Here is a 21,610-nt window from a genome sequence, read left to right on the forward strand (position 1 = left end):
CATCTAAAGTTTGGATGGAAAGTATGTTGAGTTTTTTTAACTCGTCTTTTCTCTCCTCTCCCTCGATATATATCCAACACACGCCTCAAATTCACACACCGGTACAACTCTGGTGAAACATCACCGTACGCACATTTATAAAAAAAATGGATGTTAACCTACAAATTGATAAGATCATAGGTTCAGAGGGTGTAAATGAAGGGGATAATCATGGCTGTGTTGGAGGTTGTTGGTGAACATCCACCGTCTCTCAAACACGCCACGCCATGATTACATCCTCAATTCAGTTTACACTTTACACCCACAAAATCATCATCGCCTAACTGAGTAACCCAAACACCAAACGATGGTTGCATAGCATCGATGTGATTAAATCCACAACGATATTCAACTAAGGGGCTATTTGGCAACATCTGAATGGTTAAATGTTGAACCAGTAAGAGAGCTGAAACATTGAGTGTTGAACCAGTAAGATGTCTGAACAATTAAGAGCTAAACAAACAGCCCCTAAGACCAAAAAAAAAAAAAAAAAAACAGTAAGTAAATCACCATACTCCACTAAATCATTGTATGCACGTTATAAGAAATTGGATGTTCACCTGCAACTTGCATAGATTCATAGGCTCAGAGGGTGTAAATGAAAGGGATAATCATGGCTACATTAGAGGTTGCAGATGAACATCCATCGTCTCTCAAACATTTTAACTATAGAGGTAATGTAAACTATAGAAGGCGGGCTATAAAAAACTAGCAAAGTTTATAGACAACTGAATATCAAATTCATCCAATTAAAGAATGCAGCCATCATAGGACTACGAAATAAACTCAAAAGCAAAGAAGTACGAATAGGTTTTGTCTTATTTTTATTTTATTTGACGTTTTTTAGTTAATATATGTGTTTACATATGCATTTTAATGTAAAATCATATTAGGAGTGTCTTTATTTGATATTATGTGTTTATTATCTAATGAATATCATGTTACGTTTTTTTTTGAACGGCAAGAAATGACATGCCAATCACCGTGACATCGGGCGCTGTGGCTAAAGTCGACTACTCGACTGCTGCCAGCCCCTTGGCTCTCCCAGATGCGCGGAAACCCGACCTCCACCCGCCCGAAGGCACGACAGTGAAATAATTGGTAACCTCACCTCCCATCTAAGACGAACCGACGCCACCCGTATTCGCCCTTCACCTGGATGACACAGAAAATAATGGGGAGAGTGGGAATCAAACCTAGGTCACAAGGAACACCAATTTTTTCCCCGACCACTCCACCACTACCTCATTGACAATATTATGTTACGTTACACATGACAACTTGTGCTTAGAAATTCGAATACGGATAAACCCAAATCTTACTTAGGTCGATCAACCGGCACAATTTCTATAACAAAGAGCCCGTATAACCCGACCCTAATAACTCAAAGCACGATTAAAAACCCGAACAAGCGAACACGACCATACCCTCATCCCCTAATAGTAATATTTTCTTGCCAAATTCGCCATATAAGTTATGACACGTAGGCAACTAGGCACGTGCTTATAGATGTTAAAAGTGGTACACAATTGGTGCACACTGATTGGCTGTCTAGTGACATATCAAGGACTGAGTTACACATGTCATGCAATATGAATAATAAATAAATAATGGTAGGTACACAGTTTGGGCCGTATTAATTATCAAGACAATGGGCTGTATACATTTATTATTCTGGCCCACGTGCGATACCAAATCTGTTTGTGCTATAAATAAATATCCTTAAAATGAACATTAATATGAACTTATATCCAGGTTGGTGATTTCATTCATTTCATTTCACAAGAGAAATGGACGTCTTGTATATTTGTAATTTCAATTTATAAAACAAAGTGTGCAAAAATATACACCTGAGGTTTTTTTTTTTATATTTATTTCTCGTGGCCATCTAGTAAATAGTATAGTCGATTCATGCTGGATCCGTTATAAAAATCAAATGATGTTATAATAATTTGAAAATAAAAAAATGTATATATAACTAATGTAAAATCAAATATGAAACTTTTTTTTTTCTATTTTGGTTTCATGATATTGACAACACATGAAGCTTGAAATAAATAAAATATATAGTAAATTGTCAAAATCGTCCCTGAGTTTTGGACATGTTTGTCATTTTTATTCAAAACAACTTTTTTTGTACCATACAGTCCTTCAATTTTGGAATTCTTTGTCATTTTCATCCAAACGTTGACTTTTTTGCCAAAATCGTACATGAGATTTGGGATTTTTTGTCATTTTCATCCAAATGTTTGATAGAAAAAATAAAGCAAATTAGACGTTTGGATGAAAATGGCAAAAAATCACAAAAGTGAAGGACTATATGGTACAAAAAAATTGTTTTGGATGAAAATTGCAAACATGCCCAATCAGGGACGATTTTGGCAATTTACTCTAAAATATAAGTAAATGGGCTTTGAAAGGAACAAAAAGTAAATAAGATATTAATTTTGAAAATCCGGTGAATCTACTAATCTAGTTCGCCAGTCTACCGGCTCAAAGGAAGACGGTTTAAAAGCACTCAACCGGCCTAATATATTGGCAACTCCATCTCCAACGGTTCAGTCCGTTTATGAAGATATTGTTTTTTTTTTTTTTTCTAGAAGCCAACAATCTATACTATGACTTTTGAAAAACTTATGGTTATCTTCGGTATTTAGATATTGTTGGTGAAAACTATGACAAATAATACAAGATACATATTTAGATAACTTATATGATAATTTGAAACTAAATACTTATTAAGACCTCCATATAAATTATCTTTAACTAGTAACACAACAATGACTCTTTTAAGTTAAAGTGTGTTTCTTGTGTGTGTGTTAAAACAAATCGGACAGGGTTGTGTGTTGACCATTGGCGGACCTACATAGAGCCGTGGGTGACGTAATTTTGATATCGTTTTGGTTGTTGTGCCACTTGTATCTTTAGTTTTCTCTTTCCGTTAACGATATCGTACTTAGACCAACCGTAGTGGCAAACAAAATGGGTGTTTTCTTTGCCCAATCACCCCAAAAAACGCCGCGTAACCATTACGCTTGGGCGTGTTTGGCTTCTTTTTAGTTTGGGCGTTTTATAAAGAACGCTGGATGGGGGAATGGTTGTCCAATCATATTTCAGTTTGCATTAATTGGTCAATAAGAATTTTAAGTTCTTTTTTTAAATTTTATTTTATTACAAAACATAATGCTCAATAATGCCCCATCCCCACTACACCTATTTTAGAAAACACCCAATAATGCCCTATTGCTGACTGGGCTGCCACATGGCGCAAAACGCCCAAAGGTGAATATTGCCCACTACGCATGGTCTTAGGTATCCTCTTTCCGTTACTATGCTGAGTTTCAGTACCGTACAAACCAAATGCTAACGATCAAATTCACCCGCGCTGCCGTAGTTTAGCATAAATAGATGTGTTATATTATGTAATTCTTGGCTTGTTTTGTTTCATTCTTAATTTAAAAGCAAGAAAGAGTCGTGTCGAGTTCTAAGAAAAATCATTGTGTCGCTGCGTTTTTAGTACAATTACTTCTAAGAAAAAGAAAAATCAGTGTGTTGCTGCGTTTTTAGTACAATTACTTCCAACACTCACTGGTGGTTATGATGTTGAAGCAAAACAGATGGATTGGAACTTGGTATTTAAAGTACAATTGAACTATAGATGTCTGTCTTCATATACTATCTACATTTTTTGCAAGAGGCTGGGAGAACAGTTTCATCCTCTCTCCTCCGTTTCATATTTACGCCAAGAAAACTGCATGTGAATCGTGTTTTGGAAGGCCAAGTATGTTCTTTCATTCCCAAACCTGAAACTTACAATCAACAAAGATTGCGCAAATAAATCATATTATTTAACATTTTCTTCTAACTATAGGTGGTAAATAAATCAAGATTTTTTTTTAGATTCTAGGACTACAAATACATGCAAAATAAGATAAGAAAACCTCCTTCACTTCTCACGTTAAGTCAATTTGTATGTATGTTAAGTTACTTCTAAAACTAATATAGATCAGCAGCGCACCTGATTCGTCTAATTTCAGCCTTTTAAGAGAACAACTTGCATCTTCTTGCTTTCTCTTCAAACTGAATGCATTACTTTCACTATCAACATCTACAAGAAAGATATTTAACCTCAGTTTTTAACTTTTATATGCGATGGCGCAGATAAATATGAACTGAAGACGTTTCCCAAACCTTTTGAGTTTGAATCCTCAAAAAGTGGTTTTCTGTTGATGTTACTGTATCTCGCATCGCTTGTGCTGGTAATCCCGTTCACCGGATCGTTTGCTCCTGAAAAATCACAAAATAACCTCGGTAAAATGGATCACGACTCGTGTTTGCCAGCAGCTTGCTAGCTTCTAGTTCTTGACTGAGTCCGAAACATTCGGTTTGGTAGCCTCTTAATGAACATTCAGATGCTACCTCTTAATGGTTTTAAACCTCTGAATGAATAAGAGGTAACCTTGAGTCTGAATGGTTAAGAGGTAACCTCTGAATGGTAAATCATTACATGTCACATTCTTCTACCTTCTCATTGGTAAAATTCTTAATGGTTCCATTAAGAGGTAGCCTCTTAATGACCATCTAGAGGCTACCAAACAGCTCCTTAATGATGAAAAGTTACAGTATCAGAATCAGCAACTTAAAGCCAAGGTTCCGAGAAGAACAACTAGGGTTGTACACAAACCGAATGTTCAATGAACCATTTGTGAACCTTTCAGCGGAAGGTTCGTTCATTTAATAAATGAATGAAAAAATAGATAAATAAAAGTTCGTTTAATTAATCGAAGAACCTAAACACATGTCTCGTGCGTTCATTTACTTTCATGAACGTTCATTTAAATATTCACCAAAAGAAATTAAATAAAATTACTGATAAAAGTGACTCGGGGCCACTTTAAGAGCCATTGGCCCAATTCAGTTACATGAGCCCCTTGAAGTGGTGAGGGTTCAAGCAGGGGCGTAGCTTTCAAGGGGCCGGGAGGGGCGCCCGACCCCCCGAACTTTTCGCTCAGTAGTGTTATGTATGTACGTTTCGTATATAATTTTTTAGGTATATACGTTTTCGACCCCCCAAATATTAGGTCCAGCGACTTCCGACCCCCCGGTGGAAATTTTCAAGCTTCGCCACTTGGTTCAAGGACCGCTCCAATTTCTGGATCCGCCACATTCTATCGCAGATGCCTTTAAAATCCCTAGGGCCAAGACTACTGGATTCGCCTCTTCAAATTATCAGTTCGAGTTATATATTAATCTTTTTTCTGTAGACATTTACGTGTGTTTATGTTCTTCTATATTCAATTAGAATACTGATGTAGTGAGTAGTACGATAATGAAGATCAAACACGTTGATTCTGTGAATACCCGTGTCGTTCTTCCCCAACCCCAAAATTCAACCCAAAGGGCTCGGAATTTGAAGTGAAAAAACTGTTTTCTCAAAATTCAATTCCAATTGTTCAAATGACTAGGGCAATACATAAATAGAGACAGAAATTCGAAACGGGCCTAAAAAGGACAACGGGCCAAACATAAGCCCAAAAACAAAAAGCCCGAAATACTTGAAAAAACATAAAAATGGAAAAAAACTAATAGAAATAAGCGTTTTTTGGCCCGGACGATGACCCAAACCGCCGTAGGCGTTTGCAGCAAGATAGAGCTCGTTCTCCCGTTCGTTTCGCCTGGTCACACGCCCAAAACGGACCCCCGTAGCCCAAGTTAGAGCCATTTTAGTGAAGCCCCTTTTGTTACGCGATCTTGGGCCTCCAAATACAAGATGGCCCGCTCTTCCACACTTGGGCCCGCATCAAATACTAACAAACAAACAAACATAAACGAACAAGTAACAAAAAATGTGTTTATTTCTATGTTCATATTCATTCCATTAAGTTAAACGAACAACCAATTCGTATTCATTTGGTTCTACAGCTCTAACATCAGCCTCATAATTATTCTTGACTGGCGGAGCTTGAATGAAAAATTAGTGGGGCCAAACTCTTAAAAATTCCAATATTTTACACTACAAAAAAAATAAAATAAAAAATTTTCGGTAAAATTAACACTATGAGCGAAAAATCAATGGGGGCCAGGGCACCCCGGGCCACCAAGAAGATCCACCCATGTTCTTGAGCATAATGTACGTTATTAATTCAATGATTTGCTATGCCGGCTCAAGACATCCATGAAGATGAAAGCAAATACGATTCCTCATTAGCTCCTTTTCGGTATCATGTATATACTTTGACTTTTCCAGGTCAAACAACTGCTTAACTTGAAAACTTATACAGTTACACTCTCAACAAAATCTGATAAATATATTTAATGTACACATTAGGCTTATAAACGAATTGAACGAACACGCATGGTGCTTGTTCGTATTCATTCCTTCAACTTTAACCAAACAAACGAACAAACACGAACACTTAAAGGAAAAAAATTTCTTCCTCGCTCGCTAATATTCTAAACGTACGGTTCTAAGCATAAACACACACACAAACAAACATAAACGTAGACAAACGAACATAAATAGACAAACATAAACCAACACAAGTAAAAAGTAAACATGAATATCTAAACGAAAGTAAAAAAATAATACTATCATCGTTACATCAAACATTTCAAAATTAATCAAATTAATATTTAAACAAACATAAACGAATGAACAAATATAAACGAATAGGGGTGTTCAAAATTCGATTATGATTCGAAAAATTCGAAGTTCAACTCAATTCGAATTTGATTATAAAGGTTCGAATTCGAGTTGATTCGTATTCGAGTCCAGTAATCGAATTAGAATCGAATACGAATTTATGATTTTTAGTTCAATCCGAAATTCGAATTCAATTTAGATATATTTTTTTTAATATATGTATATATACACACAAACATTATCTATAAACACACATATAACTTCTAAACTTGGCCAAAGTATGAACTACCTCCATAAGTGATAAGTTTATTATTCATAACATTACCAAACCTACTGACAAATAGCACATACTACTTATTTCCAAATTTTTACCTAACTTAAATTGCTACCTATAACCAGCCTATCTTCTAAATTTTGGTGTTTTGACATATTGATAATTAATTCATTTTGCAGATTATTATATTTTATGTTGAATATAACTATAAGTAGTAGTTTTAAAAAAATGAAAGTAAAATAATTTATTGTTTAGGGTGAATTTGAATTAAATCGAATTTATTCGAATTTGATTCAAATTCGAGTTTCAAATACTAATCGAATCGCATACGAATTCATGTAAAAAATAAAAATTCGACTCGAATAATTCGAAAATTCGTTATTCGATTCGGTTAAAACCCCTGTAAACGGATGTAAATGAACGAACGCGGATTCTTTCATTAATTATATGAACGAAAAGCCGCCAAACAGTTGAGAACTGTTTACTAAACATTCCATTCATTTACAGACATACTATAAGTTTGACCTGAAAAGTCAAAAATAGTCTATAACTTGTTACTAAACTATCTTCTTATCATTTCAATTCATCTATTCATCTAAATTCATCTTTCAAACCCTAGAAATCAATCAACGTAGTCTACCAAAAGAAACACAATCAATAAAAGCAGAAACTTACTTTTACAACCGGATTTCGATATCTTGCCATCAACAACGAGAGCGGCAGAGCCAGCAGTACCGGTGGAGAGTCCTCGTGAAGAGAAAAAGGAAATTAAGGATTTCCAGGTGACGGAAGAAGCGATAAAGTCGACACCTCTGCTAATGAAGTGGCCGTTTAACTTGACAGTAGCAGGATCAAGGGCGAATGAGCGGGCAATAGAGCCGAGATCGAGCCTCTGATCGTCACGCGCCACCAGCTGCACCGCCTTGGATAACGACGGGCAGAATAGCTGCACCGTTCTCTGCATATTTTTCTGCTTTGTGATTTCTCAAGTGTTCTGGAAGTGTCGCAAATTATGAGTCAGCAAGTGTTGTATATACAGGGGTAAAAGTTGGTTGTACCGTACAAGTATACAAGGCACTAGGCACTAGTCCTAAAACATATTACAACCGGGAATCTGGGATTCGATATTATATATATGGTTCCCATTAAGTCTAACCAACTTTCAAAACAATCTTGACCATTGAATCTTGCTGAGATTAAATCTCAGCCCTTTAAACTAAAAAAAAAAAACTGCTGTTGTGACAGTTCCGGCCAGTTGTTTGCGGTTCCCTTAGCAGGTGGTTACTTCCATCTTTCTCTGCCCATTATCCCCACAACTCAGTCTCCTAGAAACCTGGTAGTGCTCTCAAATTCAGTTAATGCTTGCAATCAGTTGACGACGGTTCCCCACGCTCCCGTAATTGTTGGTCTGATGAATCTGTTCTCACCCACCTATAAATCTGTCGTCGCATCTCTACAATAATTATGAATTGCCAGATCAAAAGGAAAAAATAGGTGAATGAAGATAGTAGACACGTCCCTACGATTGAAGGAGCGAGCAGGGTTCGATTTAATTGGTCTAGGGCCATACACGTGAGCTCAAGGTAAGTGAGTTCTCCGAAATTGTTTTTCTTTATAAGATTTTAGGTGACGACTAGAGGAGGCGTGATGATATTGAGGTGTTTTCTAGACTAAATGAGTACATTAAAGATTTTTATTTACTAATTTCTGGCTTCTTAAGATGAAGTTATGTGTCGAAGGTTATTTGGTTTACGATTTCAAACCCTTTTTGCTTCTTTTTAGCAGATGTTCTTCCAATTGTTGTTACAAAAATCACCCCTGGATTGGTCATGCTTAAGGTTTGAATTTCAATGCACTGAATTCTTGATTGATGATCTAATAATCATAAAAGGAATCAATGACTTTTGTTTCGATTTTTGAGTTTTCCTAGGGTTTGAATTTGGGTTTTTTTTGGCATGTGCAGGTTTGATTAGAAATATTTGAAACCTTGAGCAGAAGAAACCAAAATAGCTTTCTCCAAAGTCAACGAAATCGTTTCCTCAAATCCCCTCCTCATATCCAGGTTTCCCCTCTTTCCATTATGATTATGATTCAATATTTTAGATTTTGTTTATGTTGTTTTGGTTATCCACTTTCGTTTAGCTTATTCTGACCAACTTAGATTTTGTGAGTATGATTGTGTTTATACATGAATCACACTTGCTTGATTTTAATTGACTTGCTAATTTAGCTTCTTTTAACAATTTAATGCTTGGGCAGAATTTTCGTTTTGGTACAACAATATGGAGTCTCAATGGTTATTATATTTTTAAAATGGTGTCTTTATTTTTAATTTTGAGTGTCCAACAAAAGCACAGTATAATCTTTTAAAGTTAAATTGGTTTTAACTTCAAAATATTAGGGCCATCTCATGGCACATCATGAATCTGGCATGCAGAATGGTGAACAAAATGCCACCATCTCTATTAGGTTGTCCGGTTTGGAGTGGTGCCCTTTATCACATTTGCACAATGGCGCCCCAAACACCACCTTACCATAGCCAAAGAGGGCGCCACTGAAGTTAAAAGCGGAGCGATGCGCGAGAGGGTGAGCATGTGGGGCCATTTGTTTTTTATCCAATCATAATTTATTTTTCTTTAACTTCTTTTTTTGTTTTAGTTAAAAGCGGTTTTATGCCACACCGTGCAAGTTAACAATAAATCCCCCCGCTTATGTGTCGCCTACGTGTTGCCTAAACGGGTTTCGGTAAATCTTGGGTTCGGGTTGAAATGGTGGGTTGACCTGTTTTTTTTTCTTTAAATTATGTTATAACTTAAAATGACTACGTACATTATGCCAAATTTAAGTATTAAAACGGAAATTTACATTATATTTGGTTCAAAACAATCATTAAATGGTTTTCATCGGTTCTGGTAATTATAAAAGTCTCCAGCTTAGCTTCGTTACGAAGGTGGAAGCGATTTGATATGGTTGGGCTATTATGACCATATAAACTTTTATTTAGTTATTTTATGGGAATCTATTATGAAATTTTAATCCTTCTGTGATTGGTTATTTAGACAATTTATTTCAGCATTACATTTTTTATGAGAACTATAATGAGTGCATTCAAAGGCTCGCTAGAACCGAACACATCATTAGGAGGTTTCCCTGGTAACAATTACTATAAAGTAATTCTTCTTCTTCTTCTTTTATAATTACAGATGTACGCATGCTTTATACTGACCCCATCATGATAATTTTGTGACAGACGTGTATTATTATAACTTATTCGTGAACATCGTCGATAGGGAAAGCGAAGAAACTAAAAAAGTTGTGACGTGGGAGAAGGCCGCCTTCATTCAGTTGATAGAGGTTTACCTTCTTCTTTTTTTTCTCTATTTTTTTGCAAACTCATGTTTTTGACCCATTAGTTTTTTTCCTCACTAATCTTTGCAACATGATAAGCTCCTGCCAATTCCCGTAACAAAAAAAAGTGTTGAATTCTTCAGTAATAACTAAAAAGTGTAATCTTTTTACACATTAATCTTTTCATTACTAATGACCTTTTCTATTTATGGATTTTTGAAGTCAAATAAAGGATTGAACGGGTCGTGTTTGGGTTTCACAATTCAACCCGACACGATTAACACCCATGTTTATAATGATGTCTTTTTAACGAGTGTTATTTCCTGTCCGGTTTTGTTAATCTTGGTCCCATGCCCGGTTATAGGCCATATCTCTTACACGATGGTTTTCCCTTACACATTACTCTTCAGGTATACCCCTAGACGGATTTTGGTAATCTCATCCCATACTCAGATATAAAACCATGTTTCATACCGGTCCTATAGTACCCAACTCAGATATCTTATTTTTCTTCAAATTTTTGCACTCTAATGATAGATTCTATTGATTCAGCTTATTTTTCATTTAATTAAATATCTGACTCTCAAGTACATACCCCAACTCGGATATCTTATTTTTGTTTAAAGTTTTGCATGTTCACTCAACTCGGACATCTTATTTTTGTTTAAAGTTTTGCATGTTCACTATTTGCAGCAGCCAATCATGGCAAATTAAAGAGACTGTAATGACAGACAATAAAGCTAAGGCTGTGGGGTATGGTAGGGCTTGGGTTTGGCTTGGGTTGGGGTATTTGTTGACACGTGGAATGGGAGCCCCCCCACCACCAAAACCCACGCCCATGGGGTATGGTGGGGCTTGGGTTTGGGGCTTGGGTTGGGGGCATGAGTTTGGTTTTGTCACACCCCAACCGATGGCGGAATCATCGGGGCGCGGCACTGAGCGAAACAGATTGTTCAGAAGTTTCCACAACAACTATCATACAATTCAGTTATATAACACGTCCCATACCGTGTCCCAAATAATAACAAGTTATCATAGAAATCAACTAAACAATATGGGAACTGTTCCGACAACTCAAATTCTTAATTATTACAAACCGAATGTAAATATTGTTTTAAGACTTCTAGACGACTAACTGTAAATCTTACTGACCACAGGTGCCAGTACAAGATCTACAGATAATTATGGCCCTGGTACAGGTACGTGGACACTGTCCTAAGGTCACAGGCTCCTAGAAGCTTATTATTGCCTCGCTTCCCTAGCACGCTAGTAGCTTAAACACCTGTCACATACGTTAAAATAAAAGTCAATACATATAATGTAAAGGTGAGTACACAAGTTTGATATAGCATATAGAGTTCGAATAGTTTACGCATAACCAAGCACGTACACAAGGGCAAACGATGCATGTAAATTATCAACATGGGACCATCGATACCAACGACTTCGAGTTGACTGTCCGAGACAGTTCGCTATACATGATTACCACCGTAATCCATGCAAGTAATTGTCCTTAGCAACCCCCGTGTGAACGGGTGCTGAGTCCAAACTATAGTACTACGTTGCTAAAGCAGGCAGATAGCACTCCACGTGTAAACATAATAAACAGCAATCATTTAGACAAGTAATACATGCAAGTAGGTTAGCGTTCAAATAGTTTGTGTTGTTTGTGAATTTGATAGATTACGTATGTAACACCCAAAAGTGCTGAAAGCAAAAAGGGATCGAGTATACTCACAGTGGTTGGTTGTGGATTGAAGGGAGCACTGAGAATAGATTAGCCTGAATAGTTCGATAACACAACGATGAGTAACGCGGAAAAAGTAAACAATGTACTTGGATCGAGTAGGCCATTCGATCGGACAGCAGTTCGATCGAGTGGGCTGTTCGATTGGTTTGAAAGTCCGTTCGAACATCCATTCGATCGGCCGGCTGGCTCGATCGGCTGGTTCTTTCAAGTGGATTGTTTCTTCCTTTGATGAGAAGGATGTGTTTGTGTATGATGGTTTGTACTACCTTTCAAGTTGGCCGATCGAACAGCTGTTCGATCGGTTAGCCCAACCGATCGGTTAGCACTTCATTGTTTTCAAATATGTCACTCGATCGGTTGGTATGCTCGATCGGGTGACATTCCAATGTTTCGAATAGGTTAAGTGTTGAAGTATAGTATCTCATGATTCGAGCAGTAATGATTACAATCGAGTAGCGTAGTCGATCGAACAGTACCTCGTCAATACTACACTTTGTGAGTTGGTGGGTCTAAGTGCTAGTCGATCGGTTAGCCTAGCCGATCGGCTGGCATAGTCGTTCGGTTGGGCTGTTCGATCGAACAGCCTAGCCGTTCGGCCAGCTTCTCGATTCGGTTAACCTTTCACTTAACACCTGGTTATTCCCGTTAATTGTTGATGTTTTAGAGATATTTTGACTACGAGTTGAACCACAAATCTGAAGTCCCTACTTAGTCTACTGACTCGAGCAGGAATCACCCAAGCTCGGCCAGAGGCGGTTTGGAACCTAAGTTTAACGTTTAACCCGGAATCGGTATATCTCTCGGTAGAACCCGAATCTTGAACCATGTGTTTGCTTAGATTGATTTGTAAATCGGTTCAAGTCTCGTTTTCACCTTTTTGAGTGTAAAAGAGTTGAAAGATAGATGAAAACCCATCTTCCAATCCTTTTCCACCGTGAAATGTTAAGATCTTTGGAAGATTTTAGGTTATTTATGTGGAAATCGGTTAGATCTAGCTTATTCATGGTTGAATGAAGTCAAGAACATGAAGTTCTTGATGAACACCAAGAACACCATGATGACATCACTCAAGAACACCTAGATCTTGGTGATTTCATGGATGAAATTCAGATTTTGAAAGATAGAAAGATGGAGAATCGATTAATGAACAAAAACGTACAAGGATTGAAGTGAAATACTTACCGGTTTGAGAGAAATCTGAGATTTAGTGAGAAGAAGAGGCTGGTCGGTCAGAGCTTTTCCAAAAGTGGAAAGCTTGACAAGGACAGCCCTATTTATAGGCTTCCAAAAGAGGAAAGGGTCAGCTGATCGAACAGCATCCCTGATCGAGCAGCTGTCCGATCGAACAGCCTGTTCGATCGGCTAGCCTGTTCGATCAGGTTGCCCTGTTCGATCGGCTTGCCTGTTCGATCAGGTTGCCCTGTTCGATCGGCTTGCCTGGTTTTGAGTGTTTTGTGACGATTTTTGATATTTCGAGTTCGATGAACGATGATTTGAGGATGATAGGATTCCTAATCAAATTACTTTTAGTTCCAACTACTATATCTACATACAAGCATCCTTACAACCATTTCGGGTTCGATTTCCATTGAGTTTGATTCACCTTTGAGTCTTGATTGATTTTGATTGATTCACCACACACTTTAACATAAAAGTAAACATGCACAAGTAACATATAAGGCACACACACACGTATAAAAAGTACTAAAATCCCCACACTTGAGTTTGATGATTGATTTGATTAGCTTGATTATTGATTGATTAGCTTTATTGCATTGTTACTTCCTATCATTCACAGTCGGTCGTTGATTCACAGTTCGATTATCGGTCGATTAGTTTGATTATACAACACTTACTCCAAATAATATGAAAATCAAAATGAAACTAAAATGAAATTAATCTTTATTAATCTTTAATTCCAATAACAGTCAACACTTGACTTTGACTTTGACTTTTGGAAAACACGGGGTGTTACAGTCTCCCCTCCTTTAGGGAATTTCGTCCCGAAATTAGGCCGAGAACCGTACATCGCCGTGTGATTTTACCTATTTGATGCTTCAGATCTATCTGAACAATTGCGGGTACTTGGCCTTCATGTCACTTTCGAGTTCCCAAGTGAACTCCGCGCCTCGTTTGCCTTCCCATCGTACTTTTACAATAGGAATGCGAGAGCGTCTGAGTTGCTTGGTCTGTCGGTCCATGATTTCGACAGGCTTTTCCACGAAGTGTAGCGTCTCATTGACCTGAAGATCGTCGAGTGGTATTATCGCGTCGTGGTCGGCTACGCATTTTCGAAGGTTTGAAATATGGAAAGTCGGGTGGACATTGCTGAGTTCCTCCGGTAATTCGAGTTTGTAGGCAACCTTACCGATCCTTTCCAGAATCTTAAAAGGTCCAACAAATCGAGGCGCAAGTTTCCCTCTTTTGCCGAATCGGACTACTCCCTTCCAAGGTGATACCTTTAGGAGCACGTAGTCTCCAACTGCAAATTCGCGGGGCCTGCGTCGTTTATCGGCGTACATCTTTTGTCTGTCCCGGGCCTTTACCAAATTTTCCCTTATCTGGTGGATCTTGTCAGTCGTTTCTTGCAGAATCTCGGGCCCAGTCAATTGTGAATGACCGACCTCGTGCCATACAATAGGCGAGCGACATCTCCTACCATACAAGGCTTCGAAAGGTGCCATTTCGATGCTGGAGTGATAGCTATTATTGTACGAAAATTCGACCAACGGTAGGTGTTTGCTCCAACTACCACCAAAATCGATAACACACGCACGGAGCATGTCTTCAATAGTACGAATCGTTCTTTCAGTCTGCCCGTCGGTTTGCGGGTGGAATGCGGTACTCAAATTCAGCGTCGTTCCTAGAGCTGCTTGAAAAGTTTCCCACAATCTCGATGTAAACCGAGCATCGCGATCAGAAATGATGTCTCGAGGCGTACCATGATTCTTAATGATCTCGTCGGTGTAGATTTGGGCTAGCTTGGCCACCTTATAGTCTTCTCGTATCGGCAGAAAGTGGGCTGATTTGGTTAGACGGTCGACTATAACCCAAATACTGTCGTGACCTGATGGCGTGGTCGGAAGCTTAGTTATGAAATCCATAGCTATGCTTTCCCACTTCCATACGGGTATCGGCGGTTGTTCGAGTAAGCCTGACGGTCTTTGGTGTTCAGCCTTGACTCTTGCACAAGTTAAACAACTACCAACATATAGAGCAATATCCCTTTTCATCCCAGGCCACCAGTACTTGTAGCGAAGGTCCTGGTACATTTTGTCCGCACCGGGATGAATGGAATATCGGGATTTGTGGGCTTCGTTCATGATGATCTTTCGCAAATCTGTCCTCCTCGGAACCCAGATTCGGTCCAGATAATAGAATATCCCGTTGGCTTTGCTCACGAGCTGAGTTCCATCGTGATAGATTCGTTCTTTCTTCAACGTACGCTCGTTAAAGCAAGCGTGTTGTGCTTCGCGGATGAGAGCTTCGAGGTTATACTGAGCCTGGATGTTTCGAACACCTATCACGTAATTCTTTCTGCTGAGGGCGTCTGCAACTACATTCGCCTTGCCTGGGTGATAACGGATCTCACAGTCGTAATCGTTGAGAAGTTCTACCCATCGGCGTTGACGCATATTGAGTTCTCTCTGGTTAAAGATATGTTGTAAGCTCTTGTGATCGGTGAAGATCGTACACTTTGTCCCATACAGGTAGTGTCGCCAAATCTTTAAGGCAAAGACAACTGCGCCTAGCTCGAGGTCGTGGGTTGTATAGTTCTTCTCGTGGATTTTGAGCTGTCGAGATGCGTAAGCTATAACCTTGTCTCGTTGCATGAGAACACAGCCAAGTCCAAGGTTTGAAGCATCACAATAGACAACGAAGTCATCGCTTCCGTCCGGCAGTGTAAGAACTGGTGCATGGCACAGCATGTGTTTGAGGGTTTGGAAGGCAGTCTCCTGCGCGTTTCCCCACACAAAAGGCTTGTCTTTATGAGTAAGGGAGGTAAGCGGTACAGCAATCTTTGAGAATCCTTCGATGAATCGCCGGTAGTAACCAGCTAATCCGAGAAAAGAGCGAACTTCTGACGGATTCTTTGGCGTAACCCATCCCTTGACTGCCTCAATCTTTGCAGGATCAACGTGTATACCCCGACTATTCACAATGTGACCCAGAAATTGAACCTCCTCCAACCAGAACTCACACTTGGAGAATTTGGCGTAGAGTTGGTTTCCCTGAAGCAATTCGAGAACCAATCGCAAATGCTGCGCATGTTCGGCCCTCGATCTGGAATAGATCAGGACATCGTCGATAAATACAATGACGAAACGGTCTAAGAACGGTTTACACACGCGATTCATTAGATCCATAAAGACCGCGGGTGCGTTGGTCAAGCCAAAAGGCATGACAACAAATTCGTAGTGGCCGTATCGGGTTCGAAAAGCGGTTTTGGGTATGTCTTCCTCTTGAATCCGCAACTGATGGTAGCCTGAACGTAGATCAATCTTGGAGAAACACTGAGCACCTTGTAGTTGGTCAAACAGATCATCGATTCTTGGTAAGGGGTATCGGTTCTTGATGGTCAGCTTGTTCAATTCCCGGTAATCGATGCACATCCGGAACGACCCGTCCTTCTTTTTGACGAAAAGGACTGGTGCGCCCCATGGGGAAGTGCTCGGGCGAATGAAGCCTTTTTCAAGTAACTCTTGGAGTTGGTTTGAGAGTTCTCGCATCTCAGATGGAGCGAGTCGATACGGAGCTTTGGCCACTGGGTTGGCTCCTGGAATTAGGTCGATTCGAAAGTCGATATCACGACTTGGAGGTAATCCAGGAAGATCATCAGGGAACACCTGAGGAAATTCTCGGACAACAGGAACATCCTTGACTTCAACTTTCTTGTTCTTGTCCGTCTCAGCTACAACAATGTTGGCCAAGAAGGCTCGATATTCCTTGCGGAGATATTTGCGAGCTTGAAGACATGACATGAGCTTGAGATCTTTCGCAGTAGTTTCACCATAAACACATAGAATATCACCACTAGCTAGCACAAAACGAATCATCTTATCGGAACACACAACTTCAGCACGGTTTTCACGAAGAAAATCCATGCCTACTATGACATCGAAACTTCCGAGCTGCATTGGAATGAGATTAATCGGGAATATATGATTGTTGAGCTCGAGAGTACAATCACGGAGCACAGAATTGACAGCAATGGTTCTTCCGGTAGCGACTTCTACTTCGAAGGGTGTCGAAAGATAAGAGCGCTTACGTCTAAGAAGTTTCTCAAACTCAAATGACACAAAGCAGTTATCGGCTCCAGTATCAAACAAACATGATGCATATATACCATTCACAAGGAACGTACCATTGACCACGTTGTTATCAGCTTGAGCCTGGCGTGCGTTGATGTTGAAAGTTCTGGCGTGAGCGGCTTGTTGTTGAGGCTGTTGTTGTTGTTGCTGGGGTTGTTGAGCTTCTTGTTTCACCACCCTGTTCGGGCACCGGTTTGCGAAGTGGTTAGGGTCACCACATGCAAAGCAGGTCCGAACATTGTTTGCTGGGGCCTGTGCAGCTTGAGGAGCTTGAGGAGCAGGTAGTAGGGCTTGGTTAACAGCGGCTTGAGCTTGCGTTTGACGCGGACCATAGCGGCAATTCGCAGTGAAATGCCCGTAAACGTTGCAGTGGGCACAGTAACGGCAGGCCACACCCACCGGGTGATGATAGGAACATGTAGCACAGAGTGGGTGGGGGCCGGTGTACGCACGCTTCGCTGGCGGCGCATTGATCACTGGCGCTGAACGCTGTGGCTGTTGCTGTTGTGGCGGTACTGACTGAAGAGGAGCAGCATTGGTTGCGGCGGCGCAATTCTTGTTCTTCTTTCTTCTTCTCGAGGACTTGGAGACTTGAGCAGTAGGGTTGTCGGTTGATGCGGTAGTAACTTGATGCAACGACTTGGATGGCTTATCCCAGACACCAGCCTTAACTCGCTTGTCGTTAATCTCAGCAGCGAGTAGGTAGGTTTCCTCGATTGATGCGGGTTTGGCGGCGAACACATAATCTGCAACACAATCCGGAAGAGCACGGATGTATTTCTTGATGGTCATCTCGGGAGTCTTGACCTGGTCTGGACAGATAATGCTCAGTTGTTTGAAACGGGCAGTGAGACCAGCGTTGTCGCCCTCCTTCTGCTTGATGGTCCAGAACTCATCCTCCAACTTTTGGCGTTCGTGGGGAGGACAGAACTCGTCCATCATGATCGCTTTCAATTCTTTCCACGTCAGCTCGTATGCAGCGTCGTTCCCGCGCTTGTTCCTTTCCGCGGTCCACCAGTCTAAAGCTCGCGACTGGAAGACACCGGTAGCATTGAGAGTACGGAGGTGATCTGGGCATCCGCTTTGACGAAGGGTGACTTCTACCGAGTCAAACCAATGAAACAGAGCCGTAGGGCCATCTTCACCGGTAAACTCTTTTGGCCCACATGCCTTGAATTGTTTGAAGCTAAAAGTAGCTTTGTTGGAGTCTTTGGGCGTGAGGGTTCGGGATTCCTCAGATGACTTGCTTGCGTTCTCGAACACATCACTGACGGCTTTCGCCACGGTCTTAGAGATGATAGCAGCCAGACGTCGATCTCTTTTCTCCTGGCGGGTAAGACGCGAGCGTGATCTAGGTTGTCCAGATGACGACATGGTCTGCAATAGACATCGCCATAGGGCTCAACACAACGAATTCGGATCTCGCACGTCTTAGTTTACTAAAGCTTAGAATCACGTCGCATCTCACGTCACGCAACACATATAAACACATAAGCACATAACCACAGAGACACATAAGCACAGAAGCAATTAGAGCACGTAAGCAATTAAGCAAATAGAGCACTTAATTTCCTAAACACGTATGAAATTTTATCACAGAGGTAGTTAATGTCACGTAATTCCTCCTAACAGTACTTAGTAGCACACTTAGTTTCCTGACTACCTCTAAGTTTCGAATATAGCGGTCACATACAACACATCGAGTAGCTTAGTATGGCGTAGCGTAGCATACTGGTTTCGTTTAGATCACATCAACAGGGATTTGAATCGAGATAGGATAGCAACAAAAGTCACGCAGATCGATAACAAATGGAGTAACCAACGAATCTTAAAACACGTAAACAGGTAAATCATATAAAATCAACGAAGCAACACTCAAAATCGGAAAATGGATTGTCTGCGGCTACTAGACTTTGACTAACCATGGCAATTTAACTATTCACAGTTGACTTGTCGTCACTTTCGACTCTAGGGGACATGTTTCTGCCTCGATTCTTGGGCATTATGCATGCGCATTCTAGGCCATACTCGTGAGTTCAGGTCGTTGGAGTCCGTCAATTGCCTTGGCGAGATTAAAATAAAGTTGGAATAACTGCCAAGGTTAGGGTTTCACCCCTAGCTTAGCAATTTCTTCCTTGTTTTAAGAAAATTTTAGAGGAAAGTTTTCATCAAATTATGGGTTTCAGCCCTAATTTGGTATAATTCTCCCCTGTTTGTTGATAGAAATTCACACAAAATAATTGGCAAAATTTGTAATTTAGGCAGGAATTTGCGGGTTGCACTCCTAATCCCGTCCAAATTACGAAATTTGGCTCGGAGTTCGGATGTAATGATAGAATAGAAGGAAACAACATAAGATAAGCACATAAACTTGGTCTCTTGGTTCCTAACTATAGTCTAGGTCTCTAAGACAGCGATCCGGACTAGATCGTGTCTACCCTAATTCCCTATAGTTATGGCTCTGATACCAATCTGTCACACCCCAACCGATGGCGGAATCATCGGGGCGCGGCACTGAGCGAAACAGATTGTTCAGAAGTTTCCACAACAACTATCATACAATTCAGTTATATAACACGTCCCATACCGTGTCCCAAATAATAACAAGTTATCATAGAAATCAACTAAACAATATGGGAACTGTTCCGACAACTCAAATTCTTAATTATTACAAACCGAATGTAAATATTGTTTTAAGACTTCTAGACGACTAACTGTAAATCTTACTGACCACAGGTGCCAGTACAAGATCTACAGATAATTATGGCCCTGGTACAGGTACGTGGACACTGTCCTAAGGTCACAGGCTCCTAGAAGCTTATTATTGCCTCGCTTCCCTAGCACGCTAGTAGCTTAAACACCTGTCACATACGTTAAAATAAAAGTCAATACATATAATGTAAAGGTGAGTACACAAGTTTGATATAGCATATAGAGTTCGAATAGTTTACGCATAACCAAGCACGTACACAAGGGCAAACGATGCATGTAAATTATCAACATGGGACCATCGATACCAACGACTTCGAGTTGACTGTCCGAGACAGTTCGCTATACATGATTACCACCGTAATCCATGCAAGTAATTGTCCTTAGCAACCCCCGTGTGAACGGGTGCTGAGTCCAAACTATAGTACTACGTTGCTAAAGCAGGCAGATAGCACTCCACGTGTAAACATAATAAACAGCAATCATTTAGACAAGTAATACATGCAAGTAGGTTAGCGTTCAAATAGTTTGTGTTGTTTGTGAATTTGATAGATTACGTATGTAACACCCAAAAGTGCTGAAAGCAAAAAGGGATCGAGTATACTCACAGTGGTTGGTTGTGGATTGAAGGGAGCACTGAGAATAGATTAGCCTGAATAGTTCGATAACACAACGATGAGTAACGCGGAAAAAGTAAACAATGTACTTGGATCGAGTAGGCCATTCGATCGGACAGCAGTTCGATCGAGTGGGCTGTTCGATTGGTTTGAAAGTCCGTTCGAACATCCATTCGATCGGCCGGCTGGCTCGATCGGCTGGTTCTTTCAAGTGGATTGTTTCTTCCTTTGATGAGAAGGATGTGTTTGTGTATGATGGTTTGTACTACCTTTCAAGTTGGCCGATCGAACAGCTGTTCGATCGGTTAGCCCAACCGATCGGTTAGCACTTCATTGTTTTCAAATATGTCACTCGATCGGTTGGTATGCTCGATCGGGTGACATTCCAATGTTTCGAATAGGTTAAGTGTTGAAGTATAGTATCTCATGATTCGAGCAGTAATGATTACAATCGAGTAGCGTAGTCGATCGAACAGTACCTCGTCAATACTACACTTTGTGAGTTGGTGGGTCTAAGTGCTAGTCGATCGGTTAGCCTAGCCGATCGGCTGGCATAGTCGTTCGGTTGGGCTGTTCGATCGAACAGCCTAGCCGTTCGGCCAGCTTCTCGATTCGGTTAACCTTTCACTTAACACCTGGTTATTCCCGTTAATTGTTGATGTTTTAGAGATATTTTGACTACGAGTTGAACCACAAAGCTGAAGTCCCTACTTAGTCTACTGACTCGAGCAGGAATCACCCAAGCTCGGCCAGAGGCGGTTTGGAACCTAAGTTTAACGTTTAACCCGGAATCGGTATATCTCTCGGTAGAACCCGAATCTTGAACCATGTGTTTGCTTAGATTGATTTGTAAATCGGTTCAAGTCTCGTTTTCACCTTTTTGAGTGTAAAAGAGTTGAAAGATAGATGAAAACCCAT

At 40.2% G+C, this 21,610-nt stretch overlaps 1 protein-coding gene and 1 long non-coding RNA gene across 8 annotated transcripts; one reads left to right on the forward strand and one right to left on the reverse strand.

Moving 5' to 3' along the window:
* Nucleotides 1-3,516: 3,516 nt before the first annotated feature.
* On the reverse strand, nt 3,517-8,038 carry LOC110871708. Of its 2 annotated transcripts, none has more exons than XM_022120437.2 (4): nt 7,632-8,038; nt 4,231-4,326; nt 4,058-4,147; nt 3,517-3,842 (listed from the first exon to the last, which is right to left on the reverse strand). In XM_022120437.2, exons 1-4 carry the CDS (start codon nt 7,918-7,920, stop codon nt 3,715-3,717), a joined length of 603 nt encoding a protein of 200 aa, XP_021976129.1. In that variant the 5' UTR covers nt 7,921-8,038; the 3' UTR covers nt 3,517-3,714. The 2 variants fall into 2 exon arrangements, with proteins under 2 accessions (XP_021976129.1, XP_021976120.1); XM_022120428.2 differs by having other exon boundaries at nt 3,517-3,848.
* A 189-nt stretch (nt 8,039-8,227) lies between these two features.
* LOC110871722 lies at nt 8,228-11,516 on the forward strand. Of its 6 annotated transcripts, none has more exons than XR_004893542.1 (6): nt 8,228-8,539; nt 8,742-8,794; nt 8,920-9,018; nt 10,030-10,126; nt 10,207-10,310; nt 11,462-11,516. It is a non-coding gene; the product is annotated as an uncharacterized LOC110871722 (long non-coding RNA). The 6 variants fall into 6 exon arrangements; XR_002553909.2 differs by lacking the exon at nt 11,462-11,516 and adding an exon at nt 10,998-11,116 and having other exon boundaries at nt 10,016-10,126; XR_004893550.1 differs by lacking the exon at nt 11,462-11,516 and adding an exon at nt 10,998-11,116 and having other exon boundaries at nt 10,016-10,126; nt 10,247-10,310.
* The last annotated feature ends 10,094 nt before the right edge of the window (nt 11,517-21,610 follow it).

Source organism: Helianthus annuus, chromosome 1 (assembly GCF_002127325.2).
Source record: "Helianthus annuus cultivar XRQ/B chromosome 1, HanXRQr2.0-SUNRISE, whole genome shotgun sequence".
Classification (NCBI taxonomy): Eukaryota; Viridiplantae; Streptophyta; class Magnoliopsida; order Asterales; family Asteraceae; genus Helianthus; species Helianthus annuus.